Consider the following 18,715-nt stretch of genomic DNA (forward strand, 5'->3'; position numbering starts at 1 on the left):
GACAATCAATAATAGAGGTAGTTTCAGAAAAAGGAAAGGAAGATGTCGTGAAGTACTTGGAAAGTTTGCCAGAGCTACAGGTAAAACATATAATTCCGTTAAAATTTGATTATAAAAACTGCATATTCACAAAAACCAAATGCCAACAATAAAAAAATGTATTACGAGGCGATGTTTTATCTTTCGAATTAATTAAAAATAATAAATTGCGATCAATCAATCAAATCTTAAAATTAGTCTCTCGACATACGATTTCAGGTCCGGTGTATTTGAAATATGTTGTCCTCCATGTTTGCTTTAGGCCTTCAAGCATCATGTTCTTGTAGAAAAAGTGGAAAAACATTCAACGGATCATTTTGAGATATATAACTTTATAATGAGCAACATGCAATAGGGAGACCGCAATTTAAAATTCTGAGCATAACGACATACGTTACCATTTTTTTTTTTTATAATAAAAGAATATTTAGAGTATAAATGAATGTCACTGAGACATCAATCGAACGACAAAAATAATCTATATGTCATGCAGGCTACAGTAAACAAATGTCTGTAGAATATGTCAGCTTCTAAATCACCCCGAGTGTAAATAATCTTTGAGTAAATTTAAAGAGACTTACAACGATCTGATGTCAACAGTTAACAAATTCTCCAAAAGAAAAGAACATCACATCTGAGAAAAATCAAAGACAACCACTGCCAATGTTCTTAACTTTGGTGTAAGCTCATGCCCATAATGGACTAAAGGTTTCAGTACTTTTTTTTTTGTCAATAATATTGACATACATGTATTCATGAAAGGCTTGTATATTTATAACTTTAAGGCAATTCCAGGCGAAAATAACGATTCCAAAAGCAATCCAAAATTCCCGCCATACCAAGTTAACTTGAACATGAAAATATATGGCCATATAAGTGGTAGATGTGACACGTCATCTAAACTGGTTTGAACACCTCCTTTCATGAAAGTAGAGGGCACATAACTAGTGAAGAATATCACATTATATCCCTTAGGTTGAAATATTAAATGCTACAAGAGATTTTCCAAACTATTAGCCAAATTGTAAAGATATCATAAAAGTTAAGAAATATAGCATTTGTATAATCCTTTTCTTACATGTATGCAGAGAACAATAAGAAGAATTCACGTTGCTATAGAAACTGGAAACCTACACGAAATCAAGCAGCACATGATAAACCGGTTAGCAGATTCTAGGGACAAAGGTGGTAGAGGACTGTTGCACAAAGCAGTACTTTTTGAAAGGAGATTCATAATCAAATATTTTCTTAAAGAGTACCCTGAGATGGTGCATTTAAAAGATATTGTGAGTTTAATATTGTTTTTTTTATTTTTTTATAAACAGGCAAATTTTGCTCACGTGAATTTCACATGAAATTCACATAAAACATCTCATGTGGGATTCACCTCAAACGAGCTTATACATGAAACTCACGTGAAAATTTTCATGTGAATTTCACGTGAAATATTTCGTGCATTTCACATGAACTTTTCCAAAAAAAAATATTGTATTTTTCATGATTTTAATTAAATTAAAAAAAATCATGTGATTTTCACGTGAAATTCACACGAGTTTCACATGCGATTCACGTGAAACTCACATAAACTGTTTTCACGTGAGTTTCACGTATAAGCTCGATGGAGGTGAAAATCATGCGATTCAGAATTTCACTTGAGATTCACATGAATTTAAATTCACGTGAACTTCATGTGAGTGAAATATTCCTGTGTAGTTGCAACACTTGAACATACATACACTGACATAAGTTTATCTATATTTATTTTTCTTTACTTTATGCCTCTTTTGTTTTAAAGAGGAGGAAGATACCAACAGGACAGTTAAAACTCGTAAGTCGAAGAGAAATCGACAAAACCATGGGAAAAGAGGAAGAGGGTATTGCTCATGATTAAGTTTTTTACCTCAATTTTAAGAGACAAAATGACTAAAATGCCTTATTCTTAGAAGTAACTTAGACAAATGCCTTTGACAAGTACGCATACGTGTGATACTAGTAAAGAAATTATTAACAATATGCTTATTTAATACATTTTGTGGTTTAAATTTATCAACTATTCATTAGGGAGGAAGAACACCCTTACACTGGGCAGTTTGTCTCAAAGAAGGAAAAGATATAGAAGAAAGTCTAATGAAAGCTGGAGCGGATCCCTCTGCGCGAGACAAGGTAGGATAGGCAACATGTTTACACTGTTTTAATTTCCCGAGTCTCTCGTTTGCATATTTGTTGTCATATTTTATCTATCCATCACACAGAAATTACTTTTAATTTTTTTAAATTCTTTTTTAAATGCTACTTCCTTTAACGTTGGTTTCCATATCACATTATGCCTTTTTAATTCGAGTTCTACCTGAATTAGATAATCCGGGTAAAATTTAGTAAGTGTGAATGCCTAAACCTGGGGCGATATCAGATTAAAATTACCCCTCATTTTAGGTGGAGTAAATGTTTGGCGAATCTGAGTTAATTTCCTTGCCATGTTTACAAGCAACAAATGCGGTCTTACGTGAAACGAGAAGATGACAAGAATCTAGCTTACTATATTGGGGTAAAGCAAAATTCAAGGTACTCCTTCACAAGAATATCCATGTCACTATGCAAAAACGAGAAGAAATTAAGGTGGATGATGATGATCTCATAACCGCTCAGGAATGCTAAAAGAATTTCACACATTGAAATTATCAAACTGTGATGCAAAGAATGTAAACAAAACCTGTGAAAAGATGCGAATTACAATTTTGGCACAAACATTTCTAGTTTTGTTGAGAAGGAAAATCCTAAATAGGGTTAATTTTTAAGTGTGAATTCTGGTTAACTGTCTCGGGTTCGACCTGGAGCAGATTCCATAATGTGATAAAGTCTTTTTTTATAACCAATTTAACAAGCTTTTCAAGTAATAGTATCATATGGATAACTTGAAATCGTATTCATATTTGTCGAGGACTTCCCAAAAACTTTCAACTGCACACTCCTAAAAGTCATAAAAAGTCTACTAATCTTTTCTTTCTTGCTTTTGTGTATTTTGACCTTCATAACATTTTATAGTTTGGTTGTAAAAAAACATATTTCATTAATTTGTTATAGAGTGTAAGTGATGAGAATATTCCAGCAACACGTGTCGTGCGCCCTGAAATCACACCGTGTTACTTCCTTTTTTAAACGATACAGTCGAATGGAAATTTAAACAAGGCTAACAATTGAACAACGTAAAGAAAGTGATATAGACTAAAAGTGTTTAGTGTCAAATATGGACAACAAATGATGATGATGTATTGATGTTAATCATTAAGTGGCATGTATATTAGGACATGTTAATGATCTACAATTTCGTCCGCACTCTTTAATAGACCGACACGCGGAATTTTAACGTGTAGGTTCACAAGGTTAAACTCCAAAGGAAGACATGTTAACGTACCCGGACACATTATTCTGCCTGCAAAACAACCCGTCATATCTCTTACTTCGAAATGCCTTGTGATAAGCGGAGAAGTAGCAATTGCCGATTCCTAAATGAAGTTAAAAACTTTTTTAATTTCGTGCATCCATGGCGCTCAAACAAGATTTCAGTTAGTATTTTACAGTTAATTACCCTAATATATGGGTTCTCAATGCTCTTCAACTTCGTACTTTATTTTGCCTTTTTTATTTCTTTTTATTCAAATGTCACTGATGAGTCTTTTGTAAACGAAACGTTCGTCTGGCATACAAAAGTTTAATCCTGAATCTGAGTTTATATATATTTTTATAAGCAAAATTTTATTTATTCACCACTAAAAAAACATGTTTAAGACTATTTATAATCAATACAATATTTGCAGAAAGGAAGAACACCAAGTGATTATAGTAAAATTGCTGAATCTATGCAGGGCACTATACACAAAGAAAGAGTGAAGGACTTTGGAATAGAGGTATATCTGCTTCAAAAGTACATGGACTTTAAGTTCGCCATTGAGGCCGGAGATTTATCAAAAGTAGAGAACATACGAAACAGTATGTACAAGGACATCAGTCTCAACGATCTTCATGTCAAAATGTACCAAACCAGACCTCCTCCGAAAGACCTATTGTCGTTGAGTATTGACAGTTCCCAGGATCCGATTGGAAAGTACTTGCTGAGTCAGGGAATCAACAGGGATATAAAGGTATCGATCAAGGAGATTCAGTGACCAAGTTATTCACTGTGGTAAATTCGGTACTGTTCAGACAATTTGCTTGCAGTCAAAATTCAGTACTGTTCATACAATTTGCTTGCAGTCAATTAAGATCTGTTCAGTCTATGTTTAGACTTTTCTGTAGTTGTTATTTACCTGTACACATCAAAACCATACTGTATTGTCTGAAATGCTAATAAACAATACTGGGTTGACTACAAGCGAATTGTCTGAACAGTACTGAATGTAACTCAGTGGATAAGTTTGAAAATTTACTACAAGATTGAACATGACATAAGAATTTATTGACTAAAATTAATTTATTAGTGTAAAATTTTTGAACATTTTCTTTATTGGTAGTAATATTGATTTTGTTTTTAATAAATTAAAATATAACTAAACATGAATTGCTATGCAGTTATTAGCACTTTTGATCCTACATCTAGACGATACTTATATTTTTGTACATGGTTCTGCTTTTCTCAAACTGTCTTGAAAGGCGCTACACTAAATCCGTTGGATGTGTTGTGATTCATATTCTAGACTGGGAAGATATGATTTATTCATTTCTTGTAGTTGTCTTGAACTTTTCAGTAGTTCAGATCGGTACTTTTTGTTGATTGTTTTGTGCTTCGTGTCGATCTGGTGAGTCGAGCCTTTCCAACTGATTAACCACTGTCCAAGGTTTGGGGAGGATTGAGAGCTCACAGCCATGTTTAACTCAGCAACATTCGTTATGTGCCTGGTTAAAGTCCGGAGCCTGTAATTCAGTAATTGTCGTTATTTGTTGTCTGCAATATTTGTTTTCGTTTATTGTTTCAGCATAATCAACCTTCGGTTTTCATTTTAATTGTTCACATTTTGTCATGCCGGTCGAGATCTTTTGTGGCTTATCATACGTTATGGATTTTACTCATTGTTGAAGGCCGTACGGTGACCGAAATATGCTAACATGCACGACCTTTTGCATTTGGTGTATAGTTGTCTCATTGACAATCACACAACTTATTTTTGATTTGATATTGAGTATCATTCAGTCCGAGTTTACCGATTTCGCATTTTTTCAAACTTCTAAATTGAAAACTGAAATTTGTTTTGAATGCACGAAAAGAAGATAACTGTATGTTGACCTCTGAATGTCTCTTTGGTTATATGTGTCGTTAGAAATATTAGGTTATTAGCCAAACACTTGCAAATCCCACTTAAACCATAAACCCAACAAATAATAACCATTTATGAAATGTTCACTCTGTTTAATTTATTTTGGTATAGTTTCAACTGTAATTGAAACATGATTATACCATGAACATACATTTTAAGGATAACAACACGAATATAGGAACTTTTATATCAATTTAACATTCATTCGTCCTCATGAAATTGAGAAGATAAAAGCAACATCCATGTTTAAGTCTGACACCATGTGGTCATTTGTCTTATTATAATTCAGTACAAACATGGCGAGATTGAGATGTCGGCGGAGAAAGCAGCTGAACAGAAAGAAATGACTCACACAGTAGAAGCTATACAGTATCAGGTAAAAAAAATACTATTCAAGTTAATCTACCTTTGAATTTTCCGCATTTCTAAAAAGTTTACTTCCGCATGTAAATTTATATTAGGGTACATATTCCTGTAAAAGTCTATATATCATATAAGTTGCAATGATTTATTTGTGGACTTCATTTTGTATCATTTTTTTTAGTTCTTTTCAGGGGCGGAATAATTTGAAAGTTTAATATTTATATGAAAGTTATTAAACAAATTAAGTCTTAAAGAACACACTTTATGATTTTGACAAAAAAAATATATATTAAAATGTGAAAGTAGCCCATGTATTTTGAATTTTGTATTTAAATTTTATTAAAAGGAAAATGCTATTGTTAAACCGGGAGTGCTTAAAAAAACAAAAGGAACTTACAAAAGAAGGACGAAAGATACCAGAGGGGCAGTCAAACTCATAGATCGAAAACAAACTGACAACGCCATGGCCAAAAATAAAAAGACAAACAGACAAATAATAGTACAGATGACACAACATAGAAAACCAAAGACTAAGCAACACGAACCCCACCAAAAACGGGGGGTGATCTCAGGTGCTCCGGAAGGGTAAGCAGATCCTGCTCCACATGTGGCACCCGTCGTGTTGCTTATGTTATTACAAATCCGGTAAATAGTCTAACAAGCAACATTTCATCTTACTGTCAGGAGGAAATAAATGTAAATACAAATATGAACGTTTCGGGATCTATTCACGTGACTAAAAATCTGAAAAAATAAAACATTGCACCAAATTTACTATCAAATGAGATAGAAAGCAAACTGTTTTCCTTACGAAACAGCATGCATATCTTCGGGGTTTTCCTGTTGCCTTTTATAATATATACATATATTACTTTTTAGATTAATGTTGTTAATGAAAGTTCTAAGAAATAAAATCGTTGTGTTTATTGGAATATTATACGTGACATAATCATAAACAACCAAGCTAAAAATATTACTTTTATATTTACTCTATGACAAAACAAAAGATATCGAACATAATTATTCCTTGTTAATGAGAATCCATTTCGTAGTTGATATGTCAATTAAATTAAAAATAGCTCATGTGCACTGAAGGACGCCTCCGGGTAGGGGAATTTCTCGCTGCATTGAAGACCTGTTGGTGACCTTCTGCTGTTGTCTGTTCTATGGTCGGGTTGTTGTTTCTTTGACACATTCCCCATTTCCATTCTCAATTTTATGTATATATAATTATTTACTACATTTGAATTTTTTGCAGAACACGCCGGAAGTAATTTTACGAAAAGTATGAGGCCATAATTAGGGAAAAAATTATAGAAATAAACCATGTAACACATAAAAAATTAAACCACTTCATATGAAATAAGAATAAGGAAATGTGGTATGATTCCAATCTGACAACTATCCACTAGAGTTCAAAAAAGTGGATATAACAATATTAGAAAATGACAATATAGGAACCTTGCAAAACTGCCCGATAAAGGTAAGTAAATTTGATATATTTTAGCATGTAACAGGAAAGTCGATCAAGTTTTGAAATGAAATAAAGCTTCAGAGACGTTTCTTTATTTTCATCATAATGAAAATTTATCAAAGCTTCTAAATCAATACAATTTGGCTACTCAAGTGCCAAAATTACTTCTTTTAGAAACTTTGAAATTGTGTATAAATGTCACCGTCATTACGAAAAATTCAATTTTGAACTCCAATTTACTCAATAAAAAAGCATGATAAGAATACCTAATTTTAAGAAATTTCATCTCGAGATACATCATATCTTAATATTACAAAAATGTCCATACAATGAGAAACTATATAATTGACCTTGTTGAAAATGAAGATAGATTCAACTGACATGTATTTTGCTTTTACAGAAAAACAGAGCTGCTGAAGAGAAGAAAATTTTAAACAAAGTGAAAAAAGAAAAGAAAGAAATGTTGGAAAAACAAAAAAAGAATGGCACTTGCGATGACTACCAACCAATCCCTGTTACCAGTGGCAACAATAAAACTGGAAGGAAAGATAGTACTAAGGGAAATACATCCCTAACCAATATGAAAGAGAACAGCAATGGTACCAATAACAAAAAGAATACAAAGGAGACAACCAAGAAACAGACAAACATTACAAACAATAACAACTGCACTGACAATAAAGGAGATAAAAAGAGCTGTACTTGCACAGTAATATAATATTTTGTCAGACTTTAAACATATTATTAGGGTTTCAAATCTGTCTATCTAGCAATTAATCCTTTTTGTATACAATTTCCAAAGGTAATTAAAAGCTTTGTTCAAATATTAATCTTGCTTACTTTTAATTTTTCACACGAAAATATTTTTCTATTGAGGTATTGCAGTGACCTGTTTTGAATTCTAATACTAACTCTATTACAGTCAATGTATGTTACAAAAGTGCTGGTTGCATTATCAAATAACAAGAAAAGAATTATATGAACTTGCACAAATTATGTGACCCTGCTCAAATCATATGAACCTGCTCAAATTGTATGAAGCTGCTCTAAGAAGCAACACATACGACCTCAATATTAGTAGTGTAGATTGATTGTGGATCGTCTTTGGGAAATAGATCAAATAGGTACATAGATTGTTAAAAAAAGATCGGTTGGCAATGACGACCATTTTTATGTAAGCATACTTCTCGAGCTCTGTCAATGTTAATTATGACAATAACATTAACGGTACCAATTTTACTGCACGAGATGCCCAATTCGATAATTTCTATAATTACAATGTCACGAATTTTTGCAGTCGAAATATTTATAAGGGGCCTTGTGGTTTCACAACAGAGTTTTTAGCGTTATCTTTCACTATGCGTTTAAGTTCTAATTGTTTAAAAAGTTATTTCATGTTTATATTTATAAGAAATATTATAATTATATAAAATTTTTCTTTTTATATTATCTAAATATCTTTTACCGTCATTTACATTCACAAAATCATTTATATTTATGATTACAAAGCATGGTTAATGTGGCAATTCTTGGAAATATTTTCACATGAGCTATTTTTAATTTAATTGACATATCAACTACGAAATGGATTCTCATTAACAAGGAATAATTATGTTCGATATCTCTTGTTTTGTCATAGAGTAATTATAAAAGTAATATTTTTAGCTTGATTGTTTATGATTATGTCACGTATAATATTCCAATAAACACAACGATTTTTTTTCTTAGAACTTTCATTAACAACATTAATCTAAAAGGTGAGCAGATTTTTCACTTCATTTTATTCCAAAATGTCTGAAATTAGTAAAGAAATAAAATTTCATTTGAAGGATTTTATAAACCAATTTCAAAATAATAAGATCCCGAAAAAAATAAATGTGATGTACCAGATGTGCATTTCTATCCAGTGGTGATTGACACATAATCTTGATGACCAATAAAACCAAAAGTAAAATAAAAAATAAAAACAATACGATATAGGGAACATTTCTGTGTCAGGAGGATAACAATAATAAAACACCTTTATTCAGGTTGATGATTTAATACTCCAGATGTGCGTGTTATGAGAAACATTAGAGGCGCTCGAATAAAAAAAAATGGAAGGCCAAAATCAAATACAAAGATGAAAAGCATAGTAAACCATAAATTCGAAAATATTTGACCTATTTGGCTAAAGCTCTGTATGATTAGGGGTATAGTTAACCTTAAAATCATGGTACACATAAGAACCATTCAAAATCGAAATTACGGGACATACCTTATACACTATATAATAAAAATGATCTTTTTTATAACTTAATTGAATAATTGGTGCAGTAAAAGGAACGAGTTTTTGACAGTTTTATCAGGACAGATAATATGCATAAATTTTACATTAGAATCTGTTAGATTTTATGGGATTTACCTCCCTTAGTATGTATTTCATGGTGCTTTCTATAGATTTATATCTGACATGGTACGTATTATTGATTACGTTGCAATATGTGATATTTTAATACATTGTAAATTGTTCGAGACCTTCTAGCAACTGTACCTTTATTAAACAGAGTTTGTTTATACAGCTCCACATCACTATCCTGCTTTGTGGTGCGATTGTTTTAGAAAAAGTACCCTAAGCATAAATTATTCATCAAGATTTTGTTTTGATCAAAATGTCAATTACCAAGAGAGAAAAACTCAACCAGCAGTCAAAAGAGTCTCGTTGTTTATTATAATAAAGATTATTTTATTCTATCTATGGAAAAGCCTTTATCTATTTGAGATCTTTACTATATTTGAAAAAAAAGTTAAAAATTATGACATAACACAAGATTGCATATCGGTTGCCATTCATATTAAACGTTTTCAAAAGATATCAACTTTGACATAAGTCACATTATGTTTATTATTGTTTGTTTTGTTCACACATCGTTGTCAATATAATGGAATTTGATGCGACTGTCATACAAGTGAGATGTTTAGCTAGCTTTAAAACCAGGTTCAATTCACCATTTTCTACATAAGAAAATGCCTGTACCAAGTCAGGAATATGACAGTTGTTATCCATTCGTTTGATGCGTTTGAGCTTTTGATTTTGCCATTTGATTAGGGACTTTCCTTTTAGAATTTTCCTCGGAGTTCAGTATTTTTGTGATTTTACTTTTCACAATAAGTCTCTCTGGTCTAGTCATATAACATTATATACGAGAATGGCCAATGAGATTTTTTGAAGTTTATGGACAGTACTCGCATAGTTTTATCCATTAAAAACATTTTTCAAACCCTTTCAACATTAATAATAATCGTTTAACCGTAAACTAAATAAGTAAACACGCAGGGAATGAAACATATCAGAAAAAAGTAAAATAACAAAAATACCAAACTCCAAGGAAAGCTCAAAACGGAATCTCTCTTATCAATTGGCAAAATCACGTCAAACGAATGGATTCATACTTGTAAATTTTGCATCCACGGATCTTATATGTATTTTTTATTTGATGATAGGATTTTCAAAATTCGAGATGAATTGAGTAATCTTAATTGTATAAGAAAACAACTTCTACATTTGCATAGAAGTAAATTGAAATAGATAATGGTCCCATGTGGTAATCTACTACACAAATTACGCATAGTTCATTTTATGTCATTTTAAGATTTTTAGAACCTGTCCAGACTCGTTTAAAAGAGGATACCCGCAAATGGATTCTATTTGTTTAATATTAAATGGCTAACTATTTCATATAAAACAGTTTTTTTTTATGAGAATCTTAAAATACAATACTTGAATCTTTAGTCAATGATCATCATAGTCCAGTCTAAGAGGATTTTAACATAGTTCTAGAGATTTTGACATTGAGGTCAACAGCATGGATTTCAAAATTCCATTTATTGCGTTAAGTGCTCAGCCAGAAACATTGGGTACTTTATTTCAATGTCAAACTATATTTAGGTCACTATTTACAATGTGATTGGCATACCTACAAAAGAGAGGCGAAAGTTACCAAAGAAATAGCCAAACACATGAGTCAAAAACAAACTGACAATAAGTTGGCAAAAACGGAAAACGGCAAGAAGACAAACAACAGTACACAAAACACAACATAGAAAACTAAAGACTGAGCAACACGAACCTTATCAAAACGGGGTAATCTTCGAAAGGTTACAGATCCTGCACCCGCAGTGTTGCTCATGTAAGCACAAAGCTGGTGATAAGTCTCAATCGGTATTTCACATTCGAGGAAAAGACGACGGGATTCTGGTTACGATAATTGGAAAATATCCGTCGTCATCTGTAAATAAGATATTGAACAACAGTCAAATAACCAATATAAAAAGAACAGAAATGTCGGATAAATCGTTGATTTAAAGACGGTTGAAGAACACCTCTACAGAGCAGTTTGGTTGGTAAAAGGTTCCTTATATGTTCAAGATAGTGATGCGCGTGTTGCTCTTTAGTATTTAATGAACTTGTTTGTCTGCGTTGCTTTTGGTTTCTCCCATGGAGACTCATACATTTCAAATGTCTCCTTGGTATCTTACGGCTCTTTTTCTTAAGATAGATGATTACACTATAGGAGAAATATCATCTGAAATATTTAAGCTTGTCTAACACCTTCAAGTTAACGAGTGACTTAATATATTCTTCTCTTTGAAACATTACTGGCAACTTTTCTATTGCTATCTGAGTGTGATATAGTATTGTCACTAGATTGTAAATTTTCTTTTGTAGTGTCGTATACTTTTCAAAATTAACATTTTTGGACATCAATGGTAATTCAGGTAATATCTATACATATAATTTTTACTAAAACTAAATTTAAGCATCAACTTGCCACATAAGTCCTATGTATAAAACACGCATATTATTTTCTTACAATACATAATTTGATACAAGATAAAATAGAATGTAATATAAATATTCTTACGTATGCTGGACAGACTTGTATTTGTTTGGGGAATGTGCAATGCAATGACATCTACTATTTAGTAGACCAACCAGTATTAGACCGTATGATTTCTATTGAGCATGATCAGTACTTTTCGCTTGTTAACAGTAACTTTGAGCATTTTTTCATAGGGCATTATACAATGCTTTCTTTGGTTTACACTTGTACATACCACCTTGTCGAAATAAATGTCCTAACCTTTTCATGTAAACACGGTCGTTTTCTGTGTTTTACACGAAACATAAGAAATGCATGTACCAAGTCAGGAATATGACAGTTGTTTTCCATTCGTTTGATGTGTTTGATCGTTTGATTTTGCCATTTGATAAGGGACTTTCCGATTTGAATTTTCCTTGGAGTTCTGTATATTTGTTTTTTTTTTTTACTTTTTGTTGTGATCTTTTCATGCTCCATACACATGAGTTGAATCCTAATGTTTATAACGTTTAGATAAACTAAAAAAAACAACATTTTGGTGGAGAATTATAAGGAGTTTTATTCAGATGCTAATTAATCGATCCAAGTTTGCATGTCAATAATCTCTAAAAAAAATAATCCTATAATGTTTTTTCATATGTGGCATACATTTGCCTTGTTTACAGGTCATACACAATTGTTGTTTGTACTTTTGACTTCTCTCGTCGTTGGTGCTTCCTCATTGATGTACATTTCCTTTTGCATGTGTATTCATATTTGACAGATTTATAAAAAATTATCATGATTTTCGAGGAAGCACAAAATTGCTTCAAAAACGCCTATGCCTGAAAATGTTGCTATTTTTTTTTGCAGCTGTTACACAAAGTGAAAAATTAATGTAAGTTTCAAGTTAATTAGTTTCCTACAGAGTACTTACAAAATCACTAAAAATGACGCATCCAAAAGAATTACCTCTAAGTTAAAGAAAATTTTGCATACAATATTGCCATTCAGACGAAATCTGTAATATATCAAATACCAATAGATGACCTTACATTTTGTAATCTTAAGCTGCAAAACTTAACCAAGTAAATCTTTAAACTTGCTTTGGGATTTAAGCATCATAAAACATAGACTGAGATGAACTTAAGTAACTTATGAAATAATTAAGAGATACAATATATCAATTTACTTTTTCATAATTGCTACTATTGACTGATTGATTGGTGTTTTACACTATTGCGCTATTTCGTGGCGTTCAGTTTTTATCATTGGAGGCAGCCAGAGTGCCCAAAGAGAACCTTTATTGAAACTGGGTCTTCATTTTAGTCTACAATGTGATATTTGTTTCTTTAATTTGAAAAGTACCTTATTAAAAATAAATACAATTGCCAATGAAACTGTTAAGAAGCATGAAACATGAATTTTCAGATAACACCTGTTATTTAAATTAATAACCGGAACATCCGGTCCATCACATGTCTTATAAGATTCACGGTCACAATTATAAATTGATTGACTGATACGATGTGTCGGTGTCTCAACTCACTAGCGATATGTTTTTGCGGTCTTAGTTCTTATGGAACCGGTCTATTCGTCTGATCTGTAATTTTACCGAATGTGCCCTATATCCGATTGTGACATTTATGCTGATCGTGAATTAGTGATAAATGCATAGCAGAAGACGCTTTCCCTGTCGACCCACCGGGACTCGCTCCATTTGGAGTTTATGTGATCCCTTCAGTTTTTTTAATGATATCTTGATTTGGCTCTTCCTAATCGAATTACGAAATTCGAACACTGAAAAACTACTGTCTCCTCAATTTAATATATCATAATAATGAAAATATCATTTGTCAATGAGTTAATTGCCAATATTGATTTTTTACATTTCAGATGATGTTTTGCAATGCTGTGCATCAACCAATTTACATAAATCTTTATCTTTATCAAATTTGATTATAACTGGGACAACCGTGACATAAATAACATTCAGCCGAACAGTAGATGTGCAATGGGAGATTGCATTCGAATGGAATCCAATCAGTTGTTCTATTGGCATGATTATGAAACTTCATATGAATATGGTGTCATCTGCGAACAAAAAGATTAACAGAATACTCCTGAAAACTATTTCTTACTGCATGTAGGCACGTTTATATTTTGTTTTTCAATAATATAATTTTAGTTAAGGATGATATGTTTCAAACTATTGAATAAAAAGCTATCCAAAGAAGAAGGTTCGATAAATCCCCAAAATACCCCTTTTCCTAGCCATTTCTTAATTTTTGCATGTAGTGTGTAATACCCCGCAATTAATTATAATTCATCATAGTCAAACAATGAATAGATAGAAATTACATTTTTTTAAATTTTGCGTACATGTATCGGTGTTCCTTTTGTGACGCAACTATTAGCATAAGTTTCAATCTTCTAACAATTTCGATTTAAAGAAGTCCAATTAACAATGGTTTTCGGGACTGGAAACACGTAGAGCTAGCGTGGACAAGGAAAACCTTATACCCTGAACTGCAGTCAAGTTTAGCATTTGGTAATTCATTGATAACACTCTGGCGTATCACAAACAAACAACTTGTAACGTCCCATTCAAATACAACAACAATCGTAGTGTGCACGTGAATTGACACAGGTGACCGACAATGGAATCTACTATGTTTTACTACGAACGTAAACAGGTTTGTGTACTGCTGTGTTGTCGCCTTATTTAAAAATAACGGGGTCGAAATATTATCCTTGTGATATTTTTTTTTATTTATAAATGTTCTCCATGCAACAACCCAATTATCATGTACCGGATTATGAAAATATAAGGATACATACATGTGTCACATTTATACTGATAAATAATTGAACCACTTTTAAATTTCTTTCACACTGACGGGATACAATTATATCCTACCTTATTGTCCCGACAATGTTGTAGCTACATGTAATAAAGATCTCATAATAAAAATAATTCATGATGGGTTGCACATTTCTCCCAAAACTTGGAATTGAATGAATTTACCGAGAGACATAAAATTGAAGGTTAACAAATTTAGTATGCTTATTTTAAATGAAGTACAAAATAATGCATGTACAATAAACTGTTAAACGAAATATAAAGAAATTAAGGATGACAAAATAAATGTACAAGGAGGGACCCACCTTTCACTTTTTTTTATAATACATTTAATGAATGAACACAATTTCTTTAGAAATGTTCAATTGATTGTTTTTCATTACCAATCAGCGAGTTCGTTGACAAAATACTTGGTTTTCTATGTTAACCTATGTAAATATTTTCATCACCTACATCGCCGGAGTTACAAACATGTGTAAAGTACATTTCCTTTCATTGTGGCCAGTGTTTTGGTATCTCCATTTTCCTCTAAAGAAAGCATGGTTACCTGCTCCGAATTTACTTAGAATTCGTTTTTTTTCAAAATTAAGTAAACCTGGGACTATTATACTAAAATATATTATGTCCCAGAGTAAACTGAATATAAAGAAGAAAAAAACACTATCCAAAGTCAAATCCATAAAATCCCAAAACTTCCTAGTTTTTAAAAGCCATGAAATGATATGTAAATCTAAGTTGTCATTTGTGATTCTATTTTCATATGTCTATGTAGTTTCATATTAATAAAAAAAAAAGGTTTAGTATACGCAAGATTAGTTTAAGGGTCGAGGAGGAGGCTGTGATTTACTTACCATAGAATATGAATATTGAACACAAAACCTTATTTATGTGTGTAGTTAATTACGGTCTCATTTACGTTTATCCAACAGCCTCGAGTCCTTTCATTCATATTTCCTAATTTGATCTCATTGCAACCACATGATGATGTAACTCAACAGATAGAAAAGGTGCACGGGGTTAGTCCAGAACTACTTGAGAGGATACAGTTGGTTTCAATATATTTCGCCTTGAAAACTGTTAAGAGTCTTTGTTAAAAAAAAAATTTAATTAAAAATAAAAGGACCTTATTAGAACTTTTGCACACAATTATGATATAAATAAATTTCACATGCACATGTATATAATTTAGAACGCCTTGAGATAATCAAGTACACAATCATGTACGTGATCATTCAACTTTCGATCGTTTATAGTACGCGTGTTTTGTTTTTTAGCAGGTGTGCTTGGGCGGGGCTTAACTGAGTTTATTTGAGGTCGAAGGTTTGAATTGACCAATGACAACACTCGTTCCTTAACGAGTTGATCTAATAAAGTTTGTTTGACTGATTATGTCGCACGGCCTTTCGCTAAGCTTGACCGCAGTTAAGTGTAACATTATCTTTTTTAGTGGCGAATAACATGCATGTCTGACCTGTCTTCTATGTTTCCTAAGCCTAAATTCGTTTTTTTTTTTTGCAAGTTTCATTTAGAACAATGTCACAAAATCAACCTTTTTCAATTTATCAGTTCACTTGATGACATATTTTCTTTCTTGAACTAATAGACTTGATATTTGAGGCCAAATAAGACCTTAAAGTACACCCCCGTTCACTGTTCAGTCAAACAAAGGCAGATAGAAAATTCACAAATAAACTGAGCTAATTTCAGATAATACGAAGAGAAAACACTGTATAACATGTAGAAAGGTATAAACGAATTACAAGCAGCGGCTTATCGTTTTTGCCAACGATTTGATTTACATAAGATATAATTGCGGATTCGTATGGTGTCAATAGCAAACCATATAACTTATAATATACACTTCTTTTATAACACTTTTCTGGGATGAGAACATACTGTAGAGGAAATAAAAGTCGATTGAGCAGTTTCGATGTTTTCACTTAGAGATGCTGATTACTTTAGTTATTTAGATCCGCTTTCTCCATTATCAAGAGTGTTATTGTATCCTGGTGTAAGAGTATTGTTTTTATACGACAAAAGCCGACACAGAAGTCTCTTAAAAGTTTTATTTATATTTGCGAAGAAAACTGTATCTACATTTATTTATTACATTAGGACAACTCAAAATTCTAGTAATTATAGTATTTCTTCTAACTTTCATTAAATATAGTATATTAGTAATTTGTATTCACTACATATGAAATGTGTATATATGGCTATATGGTATATATGTGAAAATTCAGTACACACAATATTATCTTTACTAAGACATTTATATTAGATATTGAAACTTATTATTATCACCAAATAAAATTAAACTACCGCCAAAACATTACAGTAAAACTTTATAATTCATGCGTCCTTTCGGAGAAACGATCAAAGCTTAATATTTTTGAAAGCCAGCGATGTATATGAAATGAAACAGTTGAAGAGCCAAATGACCAAAATGGACATAAAAATAACAGCCAATCCATCTAAAGTCAATTTTGCCTTAGGGTGTTGAAACACTAATAATTTCCAACTTTTTGCGTGCTCCATCTTATAGTAAAACTTAATATATTTTTATGTGTAGTGAATATCAGACAGGGATATTTTAAACCAATGGAAATAAGAGAAATCTTAAAAGAAATGGTTATTATAGTTTTTAGACAGAGATCACAAAGTGCTAAAACATTTCTTAGAGTTTGCTCACGTTAAGAATCATTCGAACCAAACATCAATATGTCGATACCTCTGGTGGTGGACTGTTAGTCCCCAAGGGTATCACCAGCCCAGTCGCGAGTACTTCGGTACTGGATTGAAAATAAGGATTTTGTGTTATCAAAATTTGCTGTTACAAAATTTTTGAAATTGTTTTAAATTAAGGAATATATCTCCCTCATACAACGCTCTGATTCCGTGCCCAGATTTGGCTATACTTTTTTGTCCTTTTTTGGTTGATAGCTCTTCACCTTTTAATAAGCTATGCATTTTCAAATATTTTGGCCTCGAGCATCACTGAAGAGGCATTTATTGTCGAAATGCACATCTGGTGCAGAAAAATTGGAACCGTTAATGTTATTACAAGTAAACACAATTATACATACTCACAGGGTATGGCAAGTTTCAAATTTAAAAAAAAGAGGTATTTCCTAATGCAAAATTTCAACTTTAGCTGTTATATATATATTCATTGTGATTGTAAAAAGTTCGATTCCTTAAATAAAGGTGTAATCAGTCTTTTCATACAGCGATATGTAATCCTATGAAAGTAGAGTGCCATAGTTATCTTTTCCGTTGAACCAAGTTAAAATACTGGGTGCAAAATGCAAAATGCCAATACAAATAATTGCATGTTTCACTGAGTATACATTGCTGGTTTTGTTAAATATTCTTGATTCGTTTAAGGAATATAAAGGCAAATGACAAATATATGCCTACTTTCAATTCTTTGAAACGCGGATGCCAAAAACCTGCTTACTCTCCTGGATTTTAGTCAGGATTGTGAAGCTCAGTCGATGGATTTTAGGTTGTGTTTTGGACACTGTTGTTCGTCTTTTGACCATTTTTTGTAATTGCCATGATTTTTTCGGTTTCTGTTTTTTGACTTGTGAGTTTTGATTTCCCTTTTTGTATCTTTCGCCTCTTTTTGTGTTTTACCAAATAGGTATCATAAAAACCTATTGAATAATTTCAATAGAAAAATGTAGAATATTTTGTAATCTTATAGCCAGTCTGTATAACCGCATATAAACAATCGTGTTATTGTTTTGTCAATAAAATCCGAGAGGTGTGAAATAAATTATAGATCTGTAGAACAGAGGCCCTTTTTACGAAACATCTTACG

General features: G+C 31.9%; 1 protein-coding gene across 1 annotated transcript; it reads left to right on the forward strand.

Moving 5' to 3' along the window:
• Positions 1 to 1,113: 1,113 nt before the first annotated feature.
• On the forward strand, positions 1,114 to 8,149 carry LOC127719926 (uncharacterized). The gene is made up of 5 exons (XM_052226300.1): positions 1,114 to 1,325; positions 2,101 to 2,202; positions 3,855 to 4,178; positions 5,638 to 5,724; positions 7,586 to 8,149. The coding sequence occupies exons 1-5, from the start codon at positions 1,122 to 1,124 to the stop codon at positions 7,901 to 7,903; spliced, it is 1,035 nt and encodes a 344-aa protein (XP_052082260.1). The 5' UTR covers positions 1,114 to 1,121; the 3' UTR covers positions 7,904 to 8,149.
• Positions 8,150 to 18,715: the final 10,566 nt, after the last annotated feature.

Source organism: Mytilus californianus, unplaced genomic scaffold (genome assembly GCF_021869535.1).
Source record: "Mytilus californianus isolate M0D057914Y unplaced genomic scaffold, xbMytCali1.0.p SCAF_11, whole genome shotgun sequence".
Taxonomy (NCBI): domain Eukaryota; kingdom Metazoa; phylum Mollusca; class Bivalvia; order Mytilida; family Mytilidae; genus Mytilus; species Mytilus californianus.